At 36.0% G+C, this 19,077-nt stretch overlaps 1 protein-coding gene across 1 annotated transcript in view; it reads right to left on the bottom strand.

Moving 5' to 3' along the window:
- Window positions 1-19,077, bottom strand: part of LOC122175185 (disks large homolog 2) — a 737,856-nt gene that overhangs the window by 593,641 nt on the left and 125,138 nt on the right. The window contains exon 2 of the mRNA XM_042862630.1: window positions 8,269-8,349. Within this exon, the coding sequence (XP_042718564.1) occupies window positions 8,269-8,349 (81 nt within the window). The remainder of the gene's footprint in view (window positions 1-8,268; window positions 8,350-19,077) is intronic.

Below are 19,077 nucleotides of genomic sequence, written 5' to 3'. Positions count from 1 at the left end.
CTTATTTAATCCTGGAATTGAAAGAAAAGGCTCACATTCAGGATGTTGAATGTGAAAATGTGTCTTCATTGCATGTGCTTTACAGAATTCAACAGTTTCTTGATGTCAAAATCTTCTGAAGTCTTCAGCTACCAGTTTAACAAAACTCAGTCATTCCTCATTAGTAATAAAATTGACAACAATGATTTCTGTAAGCAAGAGCAATATCTTTTTCACCCAGATAATGGTAGTGTTGTTTGTTTGTTTTACTGAGGGTTTGGTTGCAAGTGGTGTTACAGAACAAAGTCTTCCACAGCAGAAGTTGAGTTCAGTTCACTCTTTATTTAGAGCTATTTCTTTTCATTCTGTAAAATTCTGCATATCTTACTAATTCTTATATGTTTTTATTCACAGAATAAAGATTCTGAAAAAAAAAATGGTATTAATATAATCTAACTTCAAGTAAAACTTTAAAGCATGCATTCTTTTTACAGAGGCACATGCACTTGGTGTTAAATCATTGAGAAACTGTGCATTCCTCTATTGTGCCAGAAAAAAAAAAAAAGGTTTTTCCTTGAAACAGAACTGTGTTGCAATGATTACATTTTATCATGATTACTTTTGCTCTGGGAAATATTTTTCCAAATAAGATATGAAAAGAATTCCATTTGTAGCAATAAAGCTCCTATAAACAGTTTATAAAAACAATCAAAAAGCCTTGGGCTATTTACAGAAAGAGCATATATTACCAATAAAATTAACGAATCTGTTTTTACAGCTCCTATTTCACATCATTCTTTCTTCTTTCCTGAATTGCTGAATATTTGCAAGGATGAAGCAAAGAGAAAAATACTTTCCATCCATTAGGTGGAGATTGAATAAATTAAAAAGTTAAATTGGGTAGTTACTGAGGCAGCCAGAATCAATATAACGTAAAGCACAAAGGAGTATACTTTAAGTTATAACATACTTCTTTTTCAGAAGGATTTTCCAATTGAATAGTTACTTTACCTTAAGCTACACATCAAATAATGATTAATTTCTGAACTTAAGAGAATTACATCAGTCATTACCAATGGTAAGTGATACTACAAATTTCCAAATTTCATAAGCAACATTTTGAAATATTGAATCAGGATGCTGTCTCAAGAGGCAATAAAAGTACTAACATATGTTTATTAAAGAAAATTATTTGATTTTTAAAAGTTCTGAAAAACAGAGAATTCAGATAGACTCCAGGCTCCTGAAGTTTTCAGAAGCTGTTACTGAACTTCTTACTAGTGTGTAATGATGGCTTTATGCAATATTGAAAGATTGTCTAATAAATTGTAAAGTTATTAAGATTGCTGTGGAAGTCATTATAATTAATAATATTAATTTATATATTTATTTATTCCTTAACCCAGGAAACTTGGGTCTGTTCTTCAGTACTGAGAACTAATTTTAGTTGTCATGATGGAGCTTATCCAACATAACTTCATACCTCAGTAATCAAGAAATCCCAGGTGTTTTAATGATGGAAGTGTGCTTTAGCTCCATCCAAAGTAAACTGATATTAAAAAAATAAAGTCTAGCATAGTGAGTTTATCATTAGGGAGAAAACATCAAGGAAGTATAGCATATTTGGGTATTATTAGTTGAGCACATAACCTTCCATAGGAAAGAATGGGAATGCAGGGTGTTTATTTAAAGTTTGGTGACTCTAAAGTTTCACTGGCTATGGATGAGAAATAAATTTCCTCTTCCTTTAAAAGGTTTAATTTTTACACTGATGTAAGCCATCTTTCATCCAAGCTGCCAAAATATATCCAACTTTTTCCATGAGGCCGTTGGTATAGGGGTCAGAGCACTCGTGAATGGACATCATTTCCTTTGTGAGGAAATACAAAATTTATTCAATGTTGTAGTGTGGCTAGAAGTTATTTCAGAAACCAGGGTTAGTAGACGGTCATAACCACACATCTGTTCCACAAGAGGCCATGGGAATTTAAGCTGACAGTAATACATTAATTCTGGCTTTGTTTCTCAAAAAATGCAGGAAGTGCCATCATCAACAACATAGCCAACATAGGTACCTCTTGGGCCAGACATAATTTACAGAGTTTTATACAGATTATGAGACTGCAGCCATTGTCTCACAAAACATTTCTGTTTGAGCTACCAAACTCAGAGGCAAATCTCTGCTAACATGATTTAAAATACCTGAACTAAAGCCCCCTAATTTTTAAAGTTTATATAGTGGAAATGACAATTGACTCAGCACCATAGAATACAATTATAATTAACAGGATTTTTTTCTGAAAAATTGATGTATTGCCTTGGGGGAAAATGTAGGTCACAGCATCAATTAAAAGCAGAACAACCTCTTCATTGCCTACGTAACATTTAACTCCAAATAAATTGGTTGCTGTAAATTAAACCCACACTGCATGGCATGGTGGAATGGCATCACAGGAATGGAAAACATCGAGAATAGCTACTGCAAAGAACTATTTCAAGATACAGCATTTACTTTATTCAAATAATATGGGGAAGAAAAAAAAAAGGAGAAAATACTGATATTAACAACACTTCTTCTCAGTTGTTTTTGGAGAAAAACTACTAACTGCATATTCAACTTTCTTTAACATTGTCAGGATGCTAATATTAGGCCTCAACAGGAAATTATGCGAGAATTACTTAATTGAGGACTAAAAACAGCAGTTACCTTTGCTTCTGACTGCAAAGATGTAAGATTACTTCAGACTCAAGGGTTCAGTTTTAGTAGCTGGAAGATCCAATGAACAATCTTGCATGTTAGAAAGTGGAATATAGGAATAAATCATTTCAGATGAAGTATGAGTCTCTGCAGGGGCTGCCACTCAGAATTTATTTAAAATGCTTTTCTAACATTACTTGAAATATTAGTGATAACTGTTAATGGAAGCCACTAAAAAATTTAAAGACTTTTAGTTTGAAAGAGTTGCCAACAAATAGCATTGCATTTTTAATAACACTAACTTCCTGTTCCAGAACAACAATTTTCAGTAGTAACTAAGCCAGAAGAAAGTTCTAATAATAAAATCTTTATCCATCTTTTTTAGTGTTTGTTCATCTAGAAACTTAGAATATTTCATCTAGAAAGTTATGTAATTTGAAGTTTAATCATTTATTTCAAATGGAGCAAATGTTTCTGCTGAGATTGTGAGGTTGAAAGATCAACTGCATGGTGGTGAGCCAGGCTGCCTGAGTAAGATTTGACAAAGTCTTTCAGAGAAAACACAAAGGAGCAGCAACTGAGACAATGGGAGGGAGGGCTAATAAACTGATAAAGCATACCTCCAAATTCTCTACTGCTCATGTGTAATCATGAATAATAAAAAGGTACTGCAGGCAAAATTAGATGTGATACCCATGTCATGTTTTCAGCACAAAAGTTCTTAGCAAGAAATGAGTTTATAATTCTGTAGTAATATAGGAAATTTCTGAAAAAATAGCAGAGGAAGTATCTAAACAATTATGGTAATATATATGACCCTGAATATACAAAGGGAGTGGATCTATATATCAGAAAATTCCACTTGAATACAGGTAGCTTTTGAGATGAAAACTATGCCACTGTTATTATTTTCAAATTATAGTAAGGATTATAAGAGCCCAGTTGTCCTTTCCACAGATTAAATGTTAAGATCATTGACAGAACGTTGGTTTCTGTTTTGCCCTATACCCATTGCTACATCTTGATGTCAGTGTTAAGGACTGGGATTCCAATGTACAAATCAAATGCAGAAGTAAAATTGAAGTGGCTAAGCTTCAAAGATCTTAGAACCTGAGGCTAAATCAAGCGACAACAGGAAGAGATGGACCCCAAATAAACCAATTTTCAACGGTTCTCCCTAGGACTAGGCTAACGGCTTAGACTTCTAATTATCTAGCTATTTAATTGTTTTAAATGTTAAGTCGAAGACAGATTTGCTGAACATAAGCCATGAAAATGTGTGTTTTTTGTTTTTTGTGTTTTGCTTTTTAATTTCACAATTGAGCAATATACCTTTCCGTCCTTGCATGGCTGCAGATTAAAGTCACTTTCTCTGAATGACAGAGAACAATTAGGCCAAATTTATGCTTCGTGGTACTTCAAAGAAGGTAGCTTATGTTCAATGCAAGTCAAAGCAAAGTACCAGAAAATTATTGCTAAAATGAGATATTTAGGAACAGGGAGGGTAAATCAAATTCAATTTTAATTACTCTAGAGGTTGAATGGTCTACTATAGACTCAGAGCCTTGGTTTCCTCTTACCTCTAAATGTGCTAGACTGTTATTCTGTGAGAAAACATCATTCACTGCTCTGATAGTATGTGTAATAGTCTACAATTATTAATGTTCTATGTAAAACAGAAAAATTCTAATAGCTGTTCAGGAAATATGATGTTTGGGTTTTTTTTTTGTTGTTGTTTTCTTTTTTTTTTTTTTTTTTTTTTTTTTTTTGTCTCAAAACAATTTTCAATCTCCCTTTTACAGATAGGAAAACAAAGGCAAAGAGAATGAAGAAAGCTGACCCAAATGACTCAAGACTAGCTGCAAAGACAGAAAATGAAACAACGTATCTTAAGTTCAGAATCTCATTTTATAGGCCAACTGATCTACAATTAGTTGTACAAAACATCAGAGAGATGTAGATATCAGTCACACAATACTGAAAAAACATCAAACCTTCTCTAACAGATCTTATGGTTTTAATCAACATTTACCACGTCTAGATTATAAATCAATACAGGAAAATTATTCCAGATATCAGTGACCTAGGCAGGATTTAGCCTTCATTGTCATCTAGGCCAGGATATACTGAGGTATCTATATATCTTGTGTATTGGAAGGGAAAAACGGAAAGGGAAAGGAAAAAGAGAAAGGGAAAGGGAACATTTCCAAGAAAAGAGCAATCAGGTGAACCTAAGGATTTTCTAAGATATTTGGATTTTTTTTCCCATGGAACAGTGATAATAGAAGTGTGGACTGCAGGCATCATTTTGTTTTATTTTTATTATTTATTTAATTCATTGTTTTTGTGAGATGCCTATTCAGGTAAGAGGCCAACAGAATTGATTTCTACTAGCTATAGGTAGCATCCAATTGATTCAAGTTTGCATTGAGCTGCAGATCTCATACTGAACTAAATGAAAAATTAGGAAAGCATTGCTAGCCTGCCTCCATTCATCCACAGGAAGGAAGGTAAATGAAAGTCAATGCTCTCATTAGACCTTGTAATACAGTTCCACATATCTTCATTTAAGCTGGTAGCTGGGGAAGAAAGTGATAGACTGCCTTAGACTAGGTGAATCTCACTCAGCCCTATCATCTAATCCCACATTCCTTCACTGAAGATTTTGCTGAGTCTGCTGGACCAGAGATCAGGTGCCTAAAAGATTCAGAATTCAAAACGGAGAGTATCACTGTATCACTGAGTTTAGCCTAATGTACCACAGCTCATAAGTCTGACAAAAGTATCTTAAATAAGAGTGCATATCTATTTCAGAAACATAGCGAGATGGAAATTTACAACTTCCTGGCATAATTTGTCCTGCATCCTCACTGCTGAAAAGTCCTGTCCAGCATTTGTTTGGCTTCACTATCGTATGTATTCTGCTTTCCTTTGCTGCGTTGAAGAATCCCCTTGTTCCTAGTCTCCCCACAGAAATGCACTGTCATTATGAGAGAGAGAGAGAGAGAAGTCTCTCTCTGGAGGAATTTTTCTCTGTTCTAGTCTATATTCTCTCTCTGAAAATATATATTCAGTAACTTTTAAAGGTATGGACCCTAGAACTTGGCACAACAATATGAAACAAGACTCTTGTTTTATATACAACTATAATCTTATCCTTATTCTTCCCTTAATCATCTAACATTAAAAGATCATTGCATAAACCTTTGCTGAGCTGCCCGTTCTTTAGTCTGAAACCACCTCACAGTCATCTATTTCCAGGTTAGGGGTTCCCTCTGTTTGTGTGGATGACATTTCTTCCCTCTGGCTGTGTAATCCTTCTCTTCCAGGTAATAAACACTTTGTTTGAATAGATTCTGCTGACCAGGCCGGACTGTAACTGGACTGCTCCATCTGACTTCTCCCTTCTCTTCTATTTTTTAAATCTTTGCATGATCTGCAAATCTTGCCATCCATGAATTTGTGCCACCTTCCAAGTCAGTTCAGCTAACATTGAAACATGTCATCTACAGCCAATTCTAAATCATGGAAACTATCTCTCAGTATTTCCATGAAAGGGCCATTTATCATCTACTGGTACTTCGCTATGTCAGCTAATCAGTCCTTAATGAGTATTACTTTGATAAAGTATACTGTTATTTATTAAAATAAGATACAGTGTAATATTAAATGAAATGCCTTACTAAAACCTCTACAACATTTAGGGACATTCATCTAACAAACTCACAGTCTGAAATGAAGTTTATCTGATATAATTGCTTTGCTTTAAACCTATGCTGAATATCATCAACTTATTCTAACCATAAATTTATTATTATGCTTGCTTTTTCAGCTAAATATTCCTTAATCATGCCAATATTTTTTCCCAGAGATGACTTCGAGGTAACCTGCTCTGCAGATTTTTTTTTTTTTTTTTTAATAAAAATAAATAGCACAATACTGACACTCCAGAATTTCAAAAATATTCCACATATCTCTTCAGCTTGATTTTTTTATGGCTCTTAGGCGAAAGTTAACAAGTAATGAGCTTTCTAATTTACTTATTTTATCACCAGCAGATGTTGTTTAACATGCTTTTAAAGATTCAGTGCTGTTTGCATAGTAGGGACACTGGATCTCCTACTACCATATGGGCTTGTTAAGGAGCAAACAGCACTTGCCTCCTACTGTGTGCCACTCAGTATTGAAGAGCTTTTTGTTCATCTTTGTGTGAATAAATGACACGATTAATTAAAGAGTGACTGACTAGCTTCATTTTTTTTCTTTGAAGGTGTTAAAAAAGCAGTAAGAATTAGTTATGTGCATCCAAAATATACCAAGAAATAAATTTCATTAGGCCATTTTCAAAATCATAGTAGGCAGAAACAGAGTGTTAAGATACAGACGGTAAGAATTCTTATTCATTACATTTAACACTGAATTCAACCTTAAGTTACCCATATTTTTTTCCCTATTATTCGTGAAAATTACTTAAACATCATTAGCCATTATAAATTGATGTCCACCTGGCAGAGTGCTCTGCAAGGGTCACTTAGAATGATCATCTGTCTATTTATCCCTGTGTCTTGCTAACTCTGAAATCAAAAGATAGCAATTTGGACATCAGCAACATATCAGTGTAGACTACATTTACCAGAAATATCCCATTAGTGTGCATTATCCTGAAATCTTAACGTGTCTCCTTTTCCTCCTGAGATTCCAAAGGACCCAGCTGGCAAGAAACCAAAATATCAAGTTTCTCTCATGTCTATTACGATAATAGCAGGAGGTCATACACTGAAAGCTGAGAACACAAATGCAGCATAAAGCAAATCGAATATTTTGATAACAGAAATGTATGGAGGTTTGTATCCTCATGCAATAGAGTCGTCTTTTTTTTTTTTTTTTTTTTTGAATTGGAGTTTTTTTATTGTAATAATTTCAATGATAACTCCTTTACTAGAAAGGCCGTTTGATAAAAAGAAATATCTTCATCAGTGCTGCTGTCTGTCAGGTTTCTCAAGTCCATGACAGCTTTAACATTCAACATAAATACACTTAATTTTCCTTTCCCAGGAAAGCCTGCCTACTAACACTCATGAACTGATGGTATCAATTCTAGGCCAACAGAGAATAAATAAATTTCAAAAAGATAAAACTTGAAATTTTCCTCACCACAGAAGATATGTAAAATCTAGGCATTTATACCTGTTATTTGACTGTAAAGAGTGTGTAGGCAATGGAGAGAGATCTAGACAATGGAAAGAGACAATCATTTTTAGGACACAATCCACCTCAATCTATAGGAGACACCCGAAACCAGTATGAAATGCGATCAGGAAGAGTCATTTAATATCATGGCAATATTGTTGACTTGCTCAGATGTCAAAAGCCAGGTGAGGCTAAATTGTTTTTCTTAAAAGAGCAAATTATTTTCAGTTTAATCACTGGGTAGCTGAGGCAAAATTTTTTGTGCCTCAGAATCTTGTCAATTATTGAGGTGTTCAACAAAGAAATTGAAAACAAAAACAAAAACAAAACTATGAAGCAGCAGTCCAGAAACTATTGCCTTTCCTCACTTTTATCCCCACAGCTCAGTTCACTACTCTCACCTGTGCATTAGTCCATTCCATTTCAGGGAAAGGTCCCAGCTGAAGGCCTCTACCTGTGGGATTCTCTTCCTCTTGGCCTTTCTGGAAGTACATAGAGACATCTACTCAGGACACGTTCCAAACTCAGATTTTTCATTATGCTTGCATATGGTGCTTAGTTGTGTACTTTCTCTTCCCAGTTTGATTTTCAGAGGTGAGGAGAATCTGTTGCTATAACTGCTCTGGGAATTAATCTGGCATACCATCTATTCTTTTCAATCTCTAAATACTCGCTGAAGTGCCCAGAGGCTATTTAACATAAATGAAAAAGCATTATGTTCTATAATATTCAATGTGTTATTGATTAGAAATGCCTGTGGAATAGTTATTTTTCCTTCAAGGAAGAACAAGCAAGGAAGAAATATTTCATGAGAATTAACACTGCACTACTTTATTTCAGTATATTTTCAGTATGAAACATCTACCAATCACAAGTAATTATTAGCAAATCAAGCAAAAATGCTATAAAGGAATGAATAAATATTCTCTTTACAGTCCACCTCTTTCCAGCTAAAATTAGAAATAATCCTGCTTCTTCTAAATTTTAAAACTGACTATATATATTATCTTTATGAATTTGTGATGTTTATAGGAGGCTATACATTCAGTTTTAACCAACAGTGGGGTTATTTATTTATTTATTTATTCATTTATTCATTTATCTATTTATTTATTTGCTGTGAATTGGAATTGCAATGCAATGCAATGAATTCACACCCCTGACTAGGCATGAGCCAATGACATTGCAGAAAACAACAATACGAGAGAGCCCTGTAACAGGGAGAGCTGTGTGGCAAGGATCACAGTGTAAATAATAAAACTACTTTGTCTTTAGGTCTTTAGTTCAGCATCTATTAGCTTTTTTTTTTTATGGAACATTTAACTCCTAGAGTACTCAAATGCATTTTTATGAAGTTCTTATTCTTTACATGTATGTGAAAAGCTTACATCCATCTTGTAGTATATTACTTTAAGGATTTATATATATATATTATTAAAAATTATAACTTTTTAAATGAAAAAGGACAAAAAGCACTTTCTTTTTTTTTTTTTTTTTTTTTTTTTTTTTTCCCACTATCTCCTGTAATATCAAGACATTTCACTTACAAGCACTAGGTAAACAAGACATTCAAGGAAGTCTTAGGACACTGTCAGTATAAAGAATGGCTACTAATTAAAAAAAAAAAAAAAAAAAAAGGTGTACAACATTTTATTGTTAAATATAGTCTAAGGAAAAGAGACTTCTGGCTCTGATTTGAAGCATTACTGCTGTCATAAAACAGTACTGTTAAGAGCTGACGTTTATAGCGATGCTGTGAAACTTGAGGCACTTGGATGTGGGCTAAGAACAGAGTCCTTTCAGACATGGGAAGCTGCTGCTAATAGTTCAGAGCTCAAAGGTACTGGATCATCTTTGGAGGATGCATTCGCATCTTGCTTTGGTCTGCATGGATTTAAATCTGAATATTCAATCAAACTCATTTGGACAGGATATTTTGACATAACTTTTCTTAGAGTAACTTTTCTTATCACATAATGTAATGCATAGTCTCTTAAATGTAGAAATAGGAGAAAGAAATATCAGATATAAAAATAGAAAGAAAGGAACGTTTATATGGAGATCATTCTCTAAAAAGGAGTCAAGAATGAACTTCTGTTTCAAAACAGTTTTCCTTCAAAACATTCCTGTGTATAAGGGCACGAATTATAACTACTGAGTGTAATTACTGACTATGAGAAAACAGCAGAACTGTATCATCTGGAGGACACTGTGTTCTAAGATAGGTACTGAACAAAAATGAAAGAAACCTACACAAGAAGAAAGACAATAATGAGATATTTAGAATTCACACCATAGCAAAGACTGAAGACAGGATATTACATGGAGATAGTGATCAGTTGCCTCAAGATGGTAACTTGAGGCCAGAACCTCAAGATACCATCCTAAACTGGCTGCTGTGAAAAAATCCCGTAACTGCTATGATGCTGAAATAGTGAAATGAAGCCTTTTCAGCCCCTGATACTATGATTCCATAGCTCTCATCAGTCAGAAATTTGGGTTTCCTGGTAATTTCAGCAATTTTATTTGGGAACCAGAGGAATAATAGCCAGCCAATGGGAAAAGGCATATATGTGTGCATGTTTTCAAATCTGTATTGTAGAAATTGCACGGAGAAGAATTACGGTGTAGAAATGTAATCCTCTTTGTAAAATGCACTCATGAATAAAAGGAAGTAAAGGAGTATTTATAAACAGCAACATTTATAGGCTTTGTAGCATATATTACAAATCTGGCAACCCTGAAGGTGAGCATGAGTTTCACAAATAACATTTTTCTGCTGCTATTAGATGCATGAAGTTATCACTTTGTCTCCAGCTGCTGCTGCATAAGGATTACTTCAGAGGTCTGGAGCACCTCTTCTCTGAAGAAAGGCTGTGGGAGCTGAGCTTGTTGAGCTTGGAGCAGAGAAAGCTGTGGGGTGAACTCAATGTAGCCTTCCAGTTCTTTAAGCTTCTATGCAGGAGTGCCACTGACTTTTTATACAGCCTGATAGTGAAAGGACAATAGGAAATCGCTTCAAAAAGAAAGAGGGGAGATTTAGATCATTTGTTAGGAAAAACATTCTTTACTCAGAGTGTAGTGAGGCACTGGCATGGGCTGCCCAGAGAAGCTGTGGGTGCCCCATCCCGTTAGGTACTCAAGGTCAGGTTGGATGGGCCCTGGGCTGCCTGGGAAGCTGGTAGGGGGCAACCAGCTCACAGCAGAGCATTGGAACTGGATGAGCTTTAAGGTCTCTTCAAACCCAAACCATTCTGTGATTTTATGATTCTATGATTCATAAGGCCCTGGGCTTCTCTCTGACATTTTTAAAAGTTCTGTGAATACCTCAGATCTTGGAGGATATCTGAAACAGTAGGAGATGCCTGGCTTAGAGAACTGCATCTCAACCCCAAGAAGGTCCCCTATCTGATAATAGACAATGGAAATATACTAATTATTGTATATATTAAAAATAAATGGATAAATCACCTTAAAGTCAAAGTTTTAAACAAGACTTAAGGAGAAATTGGATTCAATGTCCAAGTATTCAATTTTTAGAAGAGCTTATATATGTTCATATTTAGAGGGCTGCCTGGAAAATTTCATTAATTTGTGGATTAAGGAAGAATTCATTTCTTGTCATGGAAAAGGAATGGCACATACACAGTAGTGGGAGGTCCCTTGGTCCTACAAAGGTACCTTCATACAACATCAGAGAGTATCAACAAGTCATCTACTCAAAGAAAACTGAAAACAAACAAACAAAAAAAAAAAACCCTACATTTTTCTCTCTGATAATAATAATAATAATAAGAAGAAGAAGAAGAAGAAAGTGAAGATCATATAAAAATCTGACGGAACTATGAAGTTCCTGCTAATCTGATGTAGAGGGCACGGAAGTATTGCTATGCCAAAAAGAAGTAATGGAACATGAATACAGGGAGAAGAAGTGCATAAAGAAAATAGTGTTACTGTGTCTAAAATAAAGCAATGAAAAACTGTTGCACTTACAGGAACTTCAATATACCAATTGAACCAACACTGTTTAGTTTAAATGTTCCTTATGCCAACAGTGTAACTGTTAGATGAATTCTACAGAATTTATGCAGGTGCAATTACAAGTCACACAAAAACCAGCATTAGCATGGGGTAATAGACTTCTGTGGCAAATAACTGTGTTTAAACCACAAATTTCAATCATGTCAGATAATGAAGGGAAGAGAAACTTCAAGTAAAAGTTTAAAAATATACAGGAGTTTACAACTTCCTTTTAAAATTCGAGTCTTTCTTCTTACTGACTTGTAGAAAAATAATAAAAGCTTGATAGCACATTGGTGATGAGTCCAAAAATACTTTCAAAGCAGGCAGGCTTGTGAATGAAATGAAAATTCAAGACCAGCAGATGGGTTTAACTGCTGTTATATGTGGAGTGGTTTCCAAGAACATTATGTATGTAATAATAAATAGCCAGAGACATAAAGTTTTCCCAGTAGTTTAAATCCTAAGAATATGAGCTAAGAGAGGGCTTTAAGCTTTGGCTCACTGCAACATCCTTACATTTTACCCTTGTCTACAGCAGCAGAAAATGCTTGTTATTGACAACGGGTGTCAGCAATGGGTGCAATTAAAACAGTGCTGAGAACAGTTTTACAAGCAGGCAGGTTTAACATGGCCTTTCTGAAACAAGAATAGATCTTGGCTGTGCTTGCAGGTTAATCACATTCAGCACCAGCATAGTCATTGTCAGCAATGGATAATTACACTAGTGTACACAATGCCTCAATTTGTGCATATGTTTTACATAATAGCTGTTATGAATTGCCTTCGTTTCTCATTCTTGATCTGGATGTGGGAATGCAGACAGGGTGCCACATGTAGGATTCCTGCAGTTTGGATCTAACTGTCTCTGTGCCTTATGCCCTGTTGGTTGGAAGAAAAAGTGAAGTTCCAAAGCCCCATGAGAACAGGCAGCCGCTTTTCTGTCTGTGCTTAAAACACTTCTGGTGTTATCTCCTAAGCCGCTAGAAAATGGTTTTGTGAAGTGGCTGCTATGACTAAGTGAAAGCTGCATTTTTTACCACGTATCATTATATTTGACTGACACAAATATTTGTGACATGCAATAAATTTGGAACATATAAAGCCATACGGCTTTGCATAGAAGCACTGACAAGGAAGGCTGCAAAAGAATGAGTGGAGTTGAGAGAAAGAAGAAATCTACACTGGGATGGAAGCCCAGAAAAAAATTATGTTTTTTATCTTCAGTGAAGCCAATTGCTTCACAAACACTTTGTGAGAAACCATGGAGAGGAGTGGTGCTGGGTCCAAGGAATACTGAAGCTCAGTGCTTTAATGCTTACATCTACATGCAGAGATGTACCAGGGATTCTAGTAGTATCAGCATATGCTGAGTGCTATCCTAGGTGAGCTGGAGGTAATGGGAATAGAAGTGGAAGAAGAAAAAGATGAAGAACCAAGTGAATGATCTGTATCAGACAAGACCTGAGATGTCACATCTTCATCTGGGGAACAGAATATACATTTGTTCTGTTACCAGCCTATTACTTTTCAAGGCTACTCTAAAAAATCATGTCTGTAAGCTGTCATGCTATAAGCATCTCTTTTTCCATTTAATTTTCTCTATAGAAACAAATTTTGAAATAACGATTGCAAAAACACTGCTCTTTGGTCCTATCATTGAACCCCCACTCATGAAATGGATGAAGTTAATGCAGATGACAGTTGCCTGTGTGATATTCAGTGACCAGTTGGTGTTCAGTGATCTTCCAAGAGACCTTGCTCATCACTTGACTGTACTGATTGCAAGGCAAAAAAAGCTTACCTGGGAAACTCAGCCATTTAAGCATTTCACTCCCAATTTCACTCCCATCCCAAAAATTAAATGGCACAGCCATATGAACGCATGAAGTTTTGGTCAATGTAATAAGTACTCTTACAAGTAGAGTATAATTACTTTGGAGATCTTTAGAGCAGTTGCTTCAGTCCAAAAGTTCTCACCTCAAATATCCTTACTGCTGCTCTCAAACTGCTTGTTTTGGTTGCTCCCTGATTATATTACTTTTGGTGTTGGTTAGCTTAACTTGCTAGCTGTATAATATTTCATCTATTATTTGTAACAGCTGTAATACTGAAAAAAAGGAAGCAGAGCAACATGCTTAAACAGGACCCTCACTGCCCTCAGTGCTAACCATTACTGGAAGTCTGTCTCTGTTTTGGATCAATACAGATGATCTCTTCCAGTCCAAAAAGCTACTCTAGAAGGGACCAGACTTAAGTGGTGTGGACATGAGCAAACTGACTGAAAGTCAGAGCAAACTGACTTTCTGCACAGTAGTGTAGACCCAGTCACTCTCCACTATCTGAGGTACACAATACACAAATCTGAGGTAAGAGTACCCAAGACTTCTACCTGTGTCATTCATTTTGCTATATCTTTTTTTCCCACCATTTATCAATCTACTATGACTTTAAGAGTAGTTTCCAGAAATGCAAGTTTGATTTTTTCAGATTCCTGTTAAAGTTATCAGTGATGACAACCTCACTTCAGTGGAGAGATTTCAAAGTTCTGAATATATACCGCAGTCTGATCAATTTCTCAGTAGAGTTTTTGGTCGTTGTTTTGTTTGTTTGTTTTTTAAATTCTTTTCATCAACTATTTAGATGTAATGTTTAGTGAACACTACTTAAGCGCAGGCTTGGTAAACTGTAGCCATTTCTCAGCTTATTAGTCATCCAGTTGTACTACATACAAAAAAAATGGAATTGGTATGTATGAGGTCCTCTTTCACAGGAACATCTAATAAAGTAAGGCTAATAGTCAAGCACAAATATATAGGTTTGTGCTTTTTTTCCACTTTAAAATGTGAAACAGTAAATGCTTTTTATTTCCACTCCTCACCCCCCTTTTTTTTTTCCTGAACAACATTGAGTCTCTTTTGCGTAATGTAAGGTATATTTCTGGCATATCCTGAAAGGTTATCAGCAATACTGCTCTCCAATTGAAGCCAAATTATTTCTCATTGTATCTCATGAGTTGTTCACTCTAACCTTCATTTCTATATATATTTTTTCTGTCACATATTGGAGATGAACCTTCAGTGGAGAATGTGCCATATGAGGAGAGACTGAAAGAACTGGGGCTGCTTAGTCTGGGGAAAAGGAGGCTGAGGGAAGACCTTATTGCCCTCTCCCAATATCCAAAAGGTACTTACAGTGAGAGAAGGGTTGGTCTCTTCTCACTGGTGACAGGTGACAGAATGAGGGGAAATGGCCTCAAGTTGTGCCAGGGTAAGTTTAGGTTGGATACCAGGAAACACTTTTTTACAGAAAGGGTTGTTAAGCACTGGAATAGGCTCCCCAGGGAGGTGGTTGAGTCACCATCCCTGAATGTGCTTAAAAACCGTTTGGATGTGGTGCTCAAGAACATGATTTAGTGGAGGGCTGTTAGTTAGGGTAGTATGGTTAAGTTGTGGTTGGACTTGATGATCTTTAAGATCTTTTCCAACCTGAGTGATTCTATGATTCTATGATTCAACAAGACCAAGTTCAGGTCTTGAGCTTTGGCCATAACAACACCAGGCAATGCTACAGGCTTGGGGCAGGGTGGCTGGAAGACTGTGTGGAAGAACAAGACCTGGAAGTGTTGGTCAATGTTCAGCTAAACGTGGGCCAGTGGTACGCCAAGGTGGCCAAGAAGGCTGATGGCATCCTGGCTTGTATCAGAAATAGCATTGCCAGCAGGAGCAGAAAAATGATCATCCCTCTGTACTAAGCTCTGGTGAGGCTGTCGCTTGAGTGCTGTGTTCAATTTTGGGCCCCTCACTACAAGAAAGACATTGAGGCCCTGGAGTGTGTCCAGAAAAGGGCAGCAAAGCTTTGAGGGGTCTGGAGCACAAGTTTTATGGGGAACAGCTGAGGGAACTGGAATTGTTTAGTCTGGAGAAGAGGAGGCTTAGGGGAGACGTTATCACTCTCTACAGCTCCCTGAAACAAGGCTGTAGTGAGGACAGGTGGGAGTCAGCCTCTTCTCTTGCTAACTAGCAATAGGATGAGAGGCAATGGCCTCATTAGGGGAGATTCAGTTTGGATATAACGAAAAAAATCTTCTCTGAAAGAGTGCTAAGGCACTGGAATGGGCTGTTTATGGTTTAAACACCATTAGAGGTGGTTTAGACAACATTCGTGGAGGTGTTCTAGAAATATTTAGTTGTTTTACTAAGGAGCATGGTTTAGTGTGGAGAAATATTGGTGGCAGGTAGATGGTTGGACTGGATGATCTTGGAGGTTCTTTCCAGCCTTGGTGATTTGGTGATTCTGTGATTAGTCAAATCCTTACATTTTTTTCTTTATAAGACTCTTAGTGACATTCCCAGAGGTTTTGTTTACCCTCTCACTGACATGACCTTTCTTGGGATAAGAATCTCTTCTCCACTACTTTTTGATACAGGAAGATTTGATGTGCTTTTGGAAGAGCTGTAGTTGAATGACTGTGAGAAACCAAATACTGGGTACAATACAAAATACAACATCATGTGTCCACGGCACATGTCAAAAATCAGCAGTGTAGGCCGCACAGCAGACTACACATGCATCTCTGTGCACGTTTGGACATGGTCTGTCATCTCAGACAATCCTCCAGCAATGCTAAGTGGCTCTTCACTCAGAGTTTCTTCAGTCTTTTATATCTCTGATTAAAACTACAGTTGATACTGAAGGCTTATGGAATGTAAACCATTCCTCAATATTCTTTACTTCAGTTTTATAGTCTCTTTGCCTGAGGCAATGAAAACTATCAAACATATCAAGTATTTCAAAACCATGTATTGTAAGAAAAGCTGCCCTTTGTTGGCATTCACTACCTGCAAAACTAGAGGCATTGTTTTCAGTGTCTTTCACCTTCCTGGAGAATTTCATTCCTAGTAAAGCCGGCTTTGAAGTGTTTCATACTTCTCTTTTGTGTATTTTCTCTGTTCCTTTTAAATCTTTCTATAAACCATACTTAGCAATCCCTTAGATCAACAGCACTTGTGAGAGGTCATCTTTAGATTACAACTTGTTTAAGCTACCTGGAAATAATGAAAGAAATCTGATGTTACCTCCCATGACCCTTACTGTCTTACTCATGTGAACACAGAGACATGCACTGGATATCTCAGAGAGGACTAATTGCAATGAGATCTGTCATAAGAACCATTTCAAATACATCTTACCTTTTTAACACTAAATTTTGAAGCATTCTTTATAAGAAAATAAAGCAAATGTTACTATAGGCAAAAGAAATATAATTACAATGAAAGACATTCGGGGACTATAACTGCTGTATTTTTGGGTGCCTTCAAGGGCATAAATATCCATTTTAGCTTTTGTGCTATATCTAAATAAATAAGATACACAAATTCAGAAATGCATTGGCAGGAAATCTTTGTGTTGTTTAAATTTAGCAGCATGCTGAGCATTAAACTTTGACCTCATGACTCATAGGAAAAAATATATCAATTTAAATAGAAATAATTGCTCTATCTCAGTAGCTCCAGCTTTCCTAAATTTAAGAGAGCCACTGTTTAAAGGCTGTCCTAAATCTAATTGTTCTAACATTTAATGTCTCAAATGACAACAGAATAGAATTTTTATGAAGTTTCCTTCCCAATATTTCTCAATTCTCTTTAGATGAATTCTTGGTGAGTTAATGCTTATATCTCCTTTGCATGCACAGAGGTCTTAAATACAGTGGATTCTTATTTCCTCTGTCTTTAGGTTTATGGCTTTGAGATTTTGAAAGTCTGCAAATCTTCTTATTACTTTCTGAGTCTGCTGAGAATATATTTATTCAAACATTATGCTTATATGATGTTTTTGCATTGATTGTATACAACAGCTCAGCAAGAATATGTTCATATTCAAAGGATTCAGAGATGTGTATTTATTTGTATAAGAAAAATAAGACACCCTCAGTTTGTCCTCTGAAGTATTAATCCTCTTTCTGAACCAGTTCCCTTAAGAATTATGTCACTGAAAATAGTTACAGGGCAACCATGGCAAAAGAAAAGAAAAAAAGAAAAGAGAGAGAGAGAAAAAAAAAGCTATATTTCGAAGGAGTACTTTACATAATACTTGTAAAGATTACTACAGTGAATGTGTCATTCCCTGAATCTCATGACAGCAATAAAGACGAACAGTATTCTTTAATGCCTTTACCATCTAGGCACATTTCACAAGAGCATAGTATATGCTTTTTTTACATCACTTTCCCTCATTCATTCTGCCTGAACAAAATAGCTTGAATGCCATATAGCTGCTGGTCTCTCCCTGCATCAGCTGTAAACACCTCCTTCTTCCTAGTCATAAAATCATAGAATTATTGGACATGGAATGCCTTAGGTTGTAAGGAATCTTCAAGATACTTGAGCTCCAACTCCCCTGCTGGGGCTAGGAGCTGAACACCAGTCATCAGTCCATTTGGCTTGCTAAGAACTGCATTTCTGAGAGACATTTTCTCATGACTGATGTGTACCTTTTGGAGAAACTTAATTATGGGAGATTTGGGAGATGCAGATGAAGAAATTAAGGGATAGAACATTGCATGAGACTGTGTGCTGGAAATGCCATTCATTAAGGTGATATGGGAGGACTAGAGACAATTCAGCTGTGTCATCAGACTACTGTGTCCTTCATAATCCCTGGCAGATAGGCAAATGATGCCCAACTCTTCTAAAAAAACAATCATGGTTGAAATCAACTTTACAATATTAAGCGTGCCTTGGCTGGCTCAAAGTGTGGTGTGCATATAAGAAATTGTTTGATACTAGTGAGTTCATCTGAAAAAAAAAAAAAAAAGGATGTCAATTTCAACTACTAACTCATGGCATACATGACTGCAGGGTGTCTGTCATGGAGAGTAGCTAAATTTGAAAAGTAGATCTGATAGTGATAGATCAGATTTATGACAAGATATGGATTGTTCAGACATACTGTCTTAGCATGAGTACTTATCAGACTGGACAGAAATTCAGCATCACCTCTACACTGCAACACTTGGCTAGGAAAATATGAGAAATAAACCATTTCTAAATATGAGATTTCTGGTCTGATTAACAGGTTGCTGATTGGCAAGTCCTAAATCACTCTGATCACAACCATGGTAGTGAATGATCCTTTTATACAAACACAAATACATATCTACTGCACATGGGAGATAGAGCTAAGGTTGC

Source organism: Lagopus leucura, unplaced genomic scaffold (assembly GCF_019238085.1).
Source record: "Lagopus leucura isolate 7727_CA_CO unplaced genomic scaffold, USGS_WTPT01 Super-Scaffold_702, whole genome shotgun sequence".
Taxonomy (NCBI): Eukaryota; Metazoa; Chordata; class Aves; order Galliformes; family Phasianidae; genus Lagopus; species Lagopus leucura.
The sequence above is the reverse complement of the archived record's forward strand: the minus strand, read 5'-3'. Positions and strand labels throughout refer to the sequence as shown.